Raw genomic sequence first — 10,068 nt, 5'->3', positions numbered from 1 at the left:
TTTAGAAGAACGAAGACCCTACTGTATATGAGCAAATTTCTATCCAAACTTTTCTGTTTGTATGTTTCTGTAAATGTGTCAATATCTACAGCTGGATGACATCTGTTTGTTCCTAATTGAAGTTGGTTATCTCTTGAAGTCCCATCTTGTTTGATCAGTTCTGGACTGGAGGCTGGCCTTGTTTGAATGCCTCTTGAGCAAATTTATATGACTTTTTATTTATTATATTTAGGTTTTATGTGACATCTTGAAATTGTACAAAAGAGGAAATAAACACATTTTGATAACTTCTTTTACATTTTGTATGAGCACATCCATATATCCATTGATCTTGTTCAGGGTTGTGGGGGAGCTTGTGCCTATCTCCAGCAGGCATTAGGTGAGAGGAAGGGGACACCCTGGACAGGTCTTCAGTCCATCACAGGGCCCATAGAGACAAACGAGACAACCATTCACACTCACTCACACCTAGAGACAATTTAGTTACCAGTGAACCTAACGCGCATATTTTTTTTGTCTGTGGGAGGAAACCATTGTACCCAGAGAAAACACATATGTAAAGAACATAAACTCCACACAGAAAGATCCCAGCCAAAATTTAAACAGAGGATCTTCATCCATCCATCCTTTTTCTGCCCCCTATGGTTAGCTCATGGGGCCACAAGGTCCAGGAGAGAATCCCAGGCATCCATCTCCCCAGCACACCCACCAGCTCCTCCGTCCCCAAAAAATCTCTAGTGGGAGGCATCCTAATCAAATGAAGAAACATCTTGGCTGCAGGGCTTAATTTGAGCCGTATCCTGCTGGAACAAAATCCAGGAACTCTCTTATTTTGACAGGGTGCTTCCGGTGTCTGTTTGCTAGGACCCGGTAACTCTCAGGCTTACTAATAATAAAGTTATGGACAAATATGACTGCCTTGAACTAATAAAACTTATATTGGATATGTAAACTGAAAATAATTACATGAGCACTAATTTTAAAGACAACAGCCATGATCTGCCTCTTCAAGTGAAGCCTTTCCGCGTCTACCCTTAAAGAAATCTCCACCCCTAAGAGAGTGGTGGGGGTAAGGTAATGAACATTTTTCCAGGACATCCTTGTAAAAGAGATTGATGAACTCAATGGATTTATTCCTGGTAAAATAAAGGTATAAAAAAAGTGCCGAGCAGGCAGTCGTGTCATAAGCGGGCAGAAGCTCACAGCCGCAGGCAGGAACCTGGAGGTTTCACATGTGGAGTCAGGCAACAACGAGCAGGGACAGAGTCAGGCTCGCTTCTGAGCCCGACTTACTTGACGGTTCCGGGGGGGCTTGGCAGAAGCGGAGTGTTTACACATGTAGGTAAATGTACTGTTGATGTTTAACAACCCATTAAAATACACCAAAATGCAGGAAATCTTATACTTTATTCACAATTTTTGGGGGAGGAACCCCAGACTCAGCTCTTTCTTCACCATGACAGACCAGATCAAATATATTCTTATTGTTGCAAATGAAGCCCCAGTTGTCAACAAGACTCCCAGATACATGAAGTTCACTGCCGAAGGTAAAGACTCATCCTGACCCAGAGTGGGCATTCCACCATTTTCTGTTTGGGAACCATGTTCTTGGACCTTGAGAATCTGCTTCATCTCAGCTGCTATACACACTTTGCAAATAGCCCCAGTACACACTTGTGTGCTGAAAATGTCAACAGTCATCTGCAAAAATACAGACAATATCTTGGGTTTCCCAAACTAGACACCCTCCTCACCAAGACTACGCCTTGAGATCCTGTCCATGAACATTAGAAACAAGATTGTAAACAAAATATAGCCCTGGCAGGGTCCAACCCACACCAGGAACAAGCTCTGGGTCAGAAAACCAGTCAGTAGCTGGTTTGACCACCATTTGCCTCATGCAGTGCAACAGGTCTTCACAAAGCATTGATCAGGTTGTTGATTGCTGCCTGTGGAATGTTGGTCGACTCGTCTTGCAATGACCGTGTTAATTTGCTGGATATCGTCAGGAACTGGAACATGCTGTTGTATAGGCCAGTCCAGAGCATCCCTAATGGGTGACATGTCCAGAGTATGCTGGTCATGCAAAAGCTGGGATGTTTACAGCTTCTACGAGTTGTGTACAGAACCTTGCAACATGGGGCCGTGCATTATCCTACTACTGCAACATGAGGTGATGGTCATGGATGAATGGCACAATGGACCTCAGAATCTCGTCATGGTATCTCTGTGCATTCAAAATGCTATCAATGAAATGCACCTGTTTTGTTGTTCATAACATACAGTATGCATGCCCACATAACCCCACCATGACCATGAGCCACTTGATTCACTCCAACATCAGCAAACCACTCACCGTACACGCAGTCTGCCATCTGTCCTGTACAGAGAAAACCAGGATTCATCCGTGAACACCTCTCCAACATGCCATATGCCATTGAATGTGAGCATTTTCCCACTCAAGTTGGTTAAGACGACGGAACTGCAGTCCGGCGGAGACCCTGATGAGGACGAGTATGCAGATGAACGTCGCTGATATGGACTGAGATGATCTTGGAGGTGAAGATGCTGGATGTGAAGGTCCTGGACTGGTTGCACATGGTCTGCAGTTGTGAGGCTGGTTGGATGTATTCTCTGAAACACTTTTGGAGATGGCTTATGGTAAAGAATGTTCAATTTATGGGCGACAGCTCTGGTGGACATTCCTGTCGTCAGCATGCCACATGCATGTTCCCTCAAAACTCGCAAGATCTGTGGCATTGCACTGTGATAAAACTGCACATTTTACTGTGGCCTTTTATTGTGGTCTGCCTAAGGTACACCCGTGAAATAATAATGCTGTCTAATCAGCATCTAGATACCTGTGAGGTGATGGATTATCTCAGCAAAGGAGAAGTGCTCATTAACACAGACGTACACAAACTTGTGAATTATATCTGAGAGAACAAGGCCTGTTGTGTGCGAAGAAAGTCTTAGAACTTGAGAGTTCAGCTCATAAAAACTGGAATAAAAACAAGTGTTTTTTTTTTTTCAGTGTAACATATGCTTCAGTTTTGTTCCAAAATCAACAGGCTGGGTTGTTAACAAGTCTCATTATATGCGTGAACAGATTTTCACCTGACCCACGGTCACTCATGCAACATGTCGTCCGTGTCTAAAGGTTCACTATCAACAACTTAACAAAAAATAATTACTGTATTTTTCGGGCTATAAGACGCACTTAAAATCCTTTAATTTTCTCAAAAATTGACAGTGAGCCTTATAATCCGGTGCACCTTATGTATTAATTCTGGTTGTGCTTATTGACCTCAAACCTATTTTATGTGGCACACGGAGCTCAAAAATATGTCAAAATGTTTTAGTTTCACTTAGAGCGCCTTATAATCCGAAAAATACGGTAGCTAAAACCTTAAACTACTTTATGTAATCAATAAACAAAGGCACATGGTGACTATTGTATTTTGTATGCATCATGGTATTCTGCTGGTATGAGCAGCTTTTTGAAATTTATATTTCACAGGTAAAATGTGCAATGTTTTTTGATACCTGAAAAATACTAAAATCAAATTACATATTAACTATGTAGGAATCTTGTAGATCACATTGTTGAAGCTGTCCATTTATTCCTACTTTTTGAGCTCATTTGTGTCCTTATTCAAGGCATGTATTTTTTTTTTACCAACCTTTGACACATTGTTAATCTGAGAATGAGGAAACTTGATCAGAAATATAAAAACATAATCCTCAGCTATAAACCTGCCTGATGAAACACAAATCTATGTTCAGAACTGAGCTCATCTAAATATTACAAACCGGATTCCAAAAAAGTTGGGACACTAAACAAATTGTGAATAAAAACTAAATGCAATGATGTGGAGATGGCAAATGTCAACATTTTATTCGTAATATAACATAGATGACAGATCAAAAGTTTAATCTGAGTAAATGTAACATTTTAAAGGAAAAATATGTTGATTCAAAATTTCACAGTGTCAACAAATCCCAAAAAAGTTGGGACAAGTAGCAATAAGTGGCTGGAAAAAGGAAAATGAGCATATAACGAACAGCTGGAAGACCAATTAACACTAATTAGGTCAACTGACAACATGATTGGGTATAAGAAGAGCTTCTCAGAGTGTCAGTGTCTCTCAGAAGCCAAGATGGTAAGAGGATCACCAATTCCACCATTGTTGCGCAGAAAGATAGTGCAGCAATACCAGAATGGTGTTACCCACCGTAAAATAGCAAAGACTTTTAAGTTATCATCATCAACCGTGCATAACATCATCAAAAGATTCAGAGAATCTGGAACAACCGCTGTGCGTAAGGGTCAAGGTCGTAAATTTCTACTGGATGCTCGTGACCTCCGGGCCCTTAAACGTCACTGCACCTCAAACAGGAATGCCACTGTCAAGGAAATAACAGAATGGGCTCAGGAACACTTCCAGAAAGCATTGTCAGTGAACACAATCCACCGTGCCATCCGCCGTTGCCAGCTGAAACTCTACAGTGCAAAGAGGAAGCCATTTCTAAGCAAGCTCCACAAGCTCAGACGTTTGCACTGGGCCAGGGGTCATTTAAAATGGAGTGTGGCAAAATGGAAGACTGTTCTGTGGTCAGATGAGTCACGATTTGAAGTTCTTTATGGAACAATGGGACGCCATGTCATCCGGACCAGAGAGGACAAGGATAGCCCAAGTTGTTATCAATGCTCCGTTCAGAAGCCTGCATCACTGATGGTATGGGGTTGCATGAGCGCTTGTGGCATGGGCAGCTTGCATGTCTGGAAAGGCACCATTAATGCAGAGAACTATGTTCAGGTTCTAGAACAACATATGCTCCCATCTAGACGTCATCTCTTTCAGGGAAGACCCTCCATTTTTCAACACGATAATGCCAGACCACATTCTGCAGCAATCACAACATCATGGCTACGTAGGAGAAGGATCCGGGTACTGAAATGGCCAGCCTGCAGTCCAGATCTTTCACCTATAGAGAACATTTGGTGCATCATAAAGAGGAAGGTGCGACAAAGAAGGCCCAAGACGATTGAACAGTTAGAGGCCTGTATTAGCCATGAATGGGAGAGCATTCCTATTTCTAAACTGGAGAAACTGGTCTCCTCTGTCCCCAGACGTCTGTTGAGTGTTGTAAGAAGAAGGGGGGATGACACACAGTGGTAAAAATGGACTTGTCCCAACTTTTTTGGGATTTGTTGACGCCATGAAATTTGGAAACAACAGATTTTTCCCTTAAAATGAAACATTCTCTCAGTTTAAACTTTTGATCTGTGATTTGTGTTCTATTCTGAATAAAATATTAGATGTTGGCGCCTCCACATCATTGCATTCATTTTTTTTTCACAATTTGTTTAGTGTCCCAACTTTTTTGGAATCCGGTTTGTACTTGTAACATATTAAACAGATTAAGTCATTTAATAATTTGGGTTATTCAAACTAATTTAGGATTTTTAAAGCTGATCTCTTACTGACAAAACACCTAATTATTGAAACATCTAAAAATCATGTTTTAATAGCGGTTCCATCATTTGGTTAAACTTCTCCACTCACAGGTAAATGTTCCAACATATAATCAGGCGTCTCAAAAACCTTTAGACTGTTCACCCCCCACCATAAATAAGATGTCAGGTCTCAATCACTTTCCAGTTAGGAATTCATCAAACATGAATTTAAACCAAAACAAAACCATTTTTTGTTTCAGTGTCTTTTAATGTAATCTCAAGTTGGTGAACAGGTACAACTTTGTCGCTCACTGTACTTAATCACACATCCATTGATAGTATAAATAGCCAACCTAGTACATAGTACACATTTTCAAATACACAAAATCATCAAGTATCCAAGTCTTAAGTTAGACATCAAATAAAAAGGCATACACAATATTGCAGACATTGGAAATCCAGTTTGAAGAAAAAACAAAAAACAAGGAAAAATAAAACCATCACATTTTGGACATGGCAGTAATTAGTAAACAGAGGATTTAATAAAGAAATAAAGTTCCTGGACTTTCAACTGACAAACATTGCAACAAACAGGCAATTCATATTAAAAAAGTAACTGAAGAGCTGAAGTGTGTAAAACTTCTTGCACAAGACAAAGGCAACAGTTGTTTTTTGTTCCAAGTAGAAAAATGCAACACCTTTTCCAAATGCCGGCAGGAGTCGACTCCCGCCCTGATTGCCTCTGCTCCACTTCCATTGTAAGGCATTTATGGATGATCAGCTGATCTGAAGGAAGGCATGACACTTTCTACTCACTTTTCAAACTGAGCTCAAAAACAGAATGTGGGGGGACAAATAACTGATCACATCCTGTAATACTTAAAATTATTTATTTTAGTGTAAACGTTCCAGCCAATTAAAGTCCGAGCACACTTGCAGACAACAGTTAACATTTCACAACAATACGACTCGGCGCTGCCCTTCGTGTCATTTTCTCTTTTTATCTTGGACAACATGGTTCTGACCACTTTTTCTGTCAGACATTTGATTTTAAGGGTTAAGGGACATGTTTTTTTGTGTTTATTTTACCGAGCCTGGTTTTCTTAAGTATTTAAAGACGATAAAGAAAAACAAACCATGAAACAAAAGGCCTGCCAGGCAAAAAGTCATCTAATTTCATTGAGCTCTTCAGGACTGATGGGTTAGGGGATGGGGCCGGGCTGGCGTGGCTCAGTTTGGCTCTACTGGATGCAGCAGTTATTGCGATGGCGCAGGCGCATCTTTGGACGATATTTCTCCAGGTAGAACAGCTGCTTGCTATTGAAAGCTCCTCGACGCTTCCTGGAAGAAACACGATAAAAGTCAGCTCCATGTAAAAATCCATTAGTTAAAAACCGCACGGTTCAACAATCAAATGGACCATCAGTGATCACGTTGCTTCAGCGACTCAGAACCAGACGTTGTGTTTAAGCCGTCCACTCCTTCAGCACACGGCGAGTCCGCCATCGTGCAGAAGCTTGACAGACGGAACACGATGGAAGATTTTCACTTGAACTTACTGTCGAATGAACTGGACAGCATCTTCGTACTTCATCCCACATTCTATCAAAGCGAGCGCCACCAGGACAGGAGCTCTGCAGGAAACACACACCGTGCACGTTGGGACAAACCTCAAGCTCAACATGAATTTAGACATTAAATTACAAAAACATAATAATTTGCATCTTTGTCAGACCTGTTCCGTTAAAAACCAAGTACTGAAAATCAGTTTAAAGAACTATCGTCCCACACCAGTAAGGGTCAGTGGATTTGTATTATAGCCCTGAGCAGAAACAGCAGTTTCATGGTATTAAAACAAAACACGAACGAGGCATCGCTGGAGAACCCTCATGCCCAGGACAGACGCACACGGCTGGCTGGGTACGTCAAGGGTCTGTGGGGAGGGTGGAAAATGCTGAGCCTTTCTGTGTCGTCTCTGGACGATGTCCAAGATTTAAACATCATTGGATTGATGAGAGCAGCTTCTGCTTTTTGGCACCGGCAGATACCCAAGTTATCGACTTTTAAGGAATCCGGCGGCAGCAGTTTCGGCCGTGGCAAAGCTGCCGACCTTATGCGAAGGATCGGTTTGTGCTTGGAGCGCTCAGACTCAGCTGATTTACGAGCTCAACCATAAGATGGAAGTGATGCATGAGAATCGTAGGCCACTTGCAGCTTCTGGAACTCACCAGCATGTTGGCGTTGACCTTGAAGGATCTAATAAGCACAGACCAGCGGAAAGCCCACAAATCTGGCTATTTTGGATCATGAAGAGTACCAGCAGAACTCAAGGCTGATAAGAACAACAGTCTGCCTGCACAAAAACAACTGTGGCTCATCTGAATCTGGCTCCCCGTTTGGCCTTGAAGCAGGCCCACTTGTCAAATTAGTCCTGGGGATGTGTAAACTAAGAAGGCTCTGCTCTATCCACCCTCGCCGTTCTGTGAACGCTCTGTACCGGCTGACACCAACACTTTACCAGGACTACGGTGCCATCTGGAAGTGCTTCATGGACAAATCTCACCATCTTGTCATCAAATGCACGTGTAATAGAAATGTGCTGCTGGTAGAGTTTTGACGTCTTAAATCGTGTCCTGACAAGGTGTGAAGAGATATTTTTTAATACCACTATTCTTTCCTCGTGGTCTTTCCCTTTTTCTGTCTAAAGAATGAGGCGCTCCTTGGAGCTGCAGCCACGTGCACTCCGCCCATCTTTCAAACGTCTGTGCAGAATATAATCTCGCTGTGCAATGCCAAAGCTTATTCTGATTCTAGATTATCAACTAAAATTAAAAACTATTGTGCAAATAATAATAATCAAATTACATTTGCTACTCAAGTACAAAATCACTGTGTTTAATAACTTTTTATAGGTATAATATTATAAAATGTACAAATTATTGTATTGCATGAGTAAATTTATATTGTGGTTGTTATTTTGTAATTTATCAACTACTGCCCTCATTAGTTTCCCCATCACGTCCCCCCCCCCCCTTTAGTTTTTTCCTCCATTAGTTTGTTTAGGTGTTCATGTGTTGTTGGCTAGAACACTAAAGTTGTAAAGAGCCATTTTAAATTATAAAAAGGAAAATAAACCAATCAAAAGGTTAGAACATATTAGAGGACTTAAAAACAACAACTTTATTTTAAAAAGGAAAGAAATCCATTGAGACCTCTTTTCCAGGATGTCCTGGGCAGTGTGCAAACAAGACATTATAATTACAGCAACAGTCTTAATAAGAGCATATATTAAAATATTTTATAATAATCAGTAATAAACCTGCTGGGAGTCTCACCTTCCCAGTCCTGCCACACAGTGGACAGCAACGCAGCAGCCAGGCTCCTCTCTGAACTTCAGCTTCAGTAGGTTCAGCCAGTCGTCCACAATCTGATTAGGAGGAGGAGCTCCGTCATCAAACGGCCAATCCTGGAGAGGATCAGTGGGTGAACAAAGAGGGGGATGAGATCAGCAGCCTAGTTTCTTGGAAACCTAAACAAAAGAAGTGCACGGCTGAACCGGCTGCAGAAGGAAAATGTTCTAGTGGGAGTTTCTTTCTGCATGAGCTAAATTCTTGTTGGGTTTTATTCAGTGTAACTTACAAATGTTGACAACAAAAGACAGGCGAGTTAAAAAAAAAAAAAAAAAGGTGGCTACCACAGCCAAGGGATTCCATGTGCATCCTATATGTTCTCATTAAATCTAGAGATGGAGGTTGTTTCTATGCTGCTGACTCAGGAGCTTTGCAGCAGTCCAGAAGTGAACTCACCAGAACCTGGATGCCCTCTTTCACCACCAGAGCAGCATCATAGGTGGCCTCACAGACTCTCACCACGGTGGTGACGCCATATTTCTTCAGTTCCTGCACAGACGCGTTAGTTTCATTTTAACGCCACTAACAGCAGCACTATATCAAACACACCGTCAGTAAACTGCATTCATCACCGAGTCCTCATCATTAACCGTTTGAAAAGAGTTCGACATCAAACCACAGGCTCACCTCAATGAACTTGTTCAGGGTGGCGTTGGTGGGATTGTGGGTAATGAGGAACCTCATGTTTTTGTAGGTGATCTCAACGGGGGCTGGTCGGTTCATTCGAGCCATTGTGACGTTACAAAAAGGTTTCCAGTACACACCAAAACTCAAAAGGATTCCAAAGAGTAAAAATATGAGTAAACGGTTAAAGCTGGAGGGAACTGTTAAACACAAATGTCCAGTGACCTTTGGGAAGCCCAGCAACAACAAAAAAGAAGCTCTGACCTTCTAAAAGGACAGAACAGGTGAATTTAGGGCGCTGACAAAAGATCAGGAAAGTAACTCAACACCTTCTCCTTCTGAAGAAAGCAAAATAAAAGAAAGGTAAAAAAAAAAAGGCTGGTTCCACCTTGGTTCTGGTCGGGTGGAAGCCGACAAGGGCAGTGTGCAGCGGGTGGAGTTACCCCATCCAGGCCGAGTTACCGCTGGTTCTGGGAGGCGTCCCGGTCCTGCCAACTTTCCGGGGTCCCTCCTGTGGCTCAGGTGCGTCAGAGAAATGGCAAGGTTGTCTGTTCACTCGTCTGCATAGGCAGC

The 10,068-nt window shown here is 42.0% G+C and overlaps 1 protein-coding gene across 1 annotated transcript; it reads right to left on the bottom strand.

Moving 5' to 3' along the window:
• Positions 1 to 5,747: 5,747 nt before the first annotated feature.
• Positions 5,748 to 9,755, bottom strand: ptp4a1 (protein tyrosine phosphatase 4A1). Its single transcript, XM_037690616.1, has 5 exons — positions 9,499 to 9,755; positions 9,268 to 9,360; positions 8,797 to 8,927; positions 7,021 to 7,095; positions 5,748 to 6,802 (listed from the first exon to the last, which is right to left on the bottom strand). Exons 1-5 carry the CDS (start codon positions 9,601 to 9,603, stop codon positions 6,703 to 6,705), a joined length of 504 nt encoding a protein of 167 aa, XP_037546544.1. The 5' UTR covers positions 9,604 to 9,755; the 3' UTR covers positions 5,748 to 6,702.
• Positions 9,756 to 10,068: the final 313 nt, after the last annotated feature.

Source organism: Nematolebias whitei, chromosome 16 (genome assembly GCF_014905685.2).
Source record: "Nematolebias whitei isolate Nwh7 chromosome 16, NemWhi1, whole genome shotgun sequence".
In the NCBI taxonomy this organism is placed as follows: domain Eukaryota; kingdom Metazoa; phylum Chordata; class Actinopteri; order Cyprinodontiformes; family Rivulidae; genus Nematolebias; species Nematolebias whitei.
The sequence above is the reverse complement of the archived record's forward strand: the minus strand, read 5'-3'. Positions and strand labels throughout refer to the sequence as shown.

Coding starts and splice junctions, on each gene's coding strand:
- ptp4a1 (XM_037690616.1), bottom strand. CDS start 9,603: ATGGCTCGAATGAACCGACCAGCCCCCGTTGAGATCACCTACAAAAAC. Junction 8,928..9,267: donor AAGAGGGCATCCAGGTTCTG/GTGAGTTCACTT, acceptor GATCCTCTCCAG/GATTGGCCGTTTGATGACGG. Junction 6,803..7,020: donor GCTGTCCAGTTCATTCGACA/GTAAGTTCAAGT, acceptor TGTTTCTTCCAG/GAAGCGTCGAGGAGCTTTCA.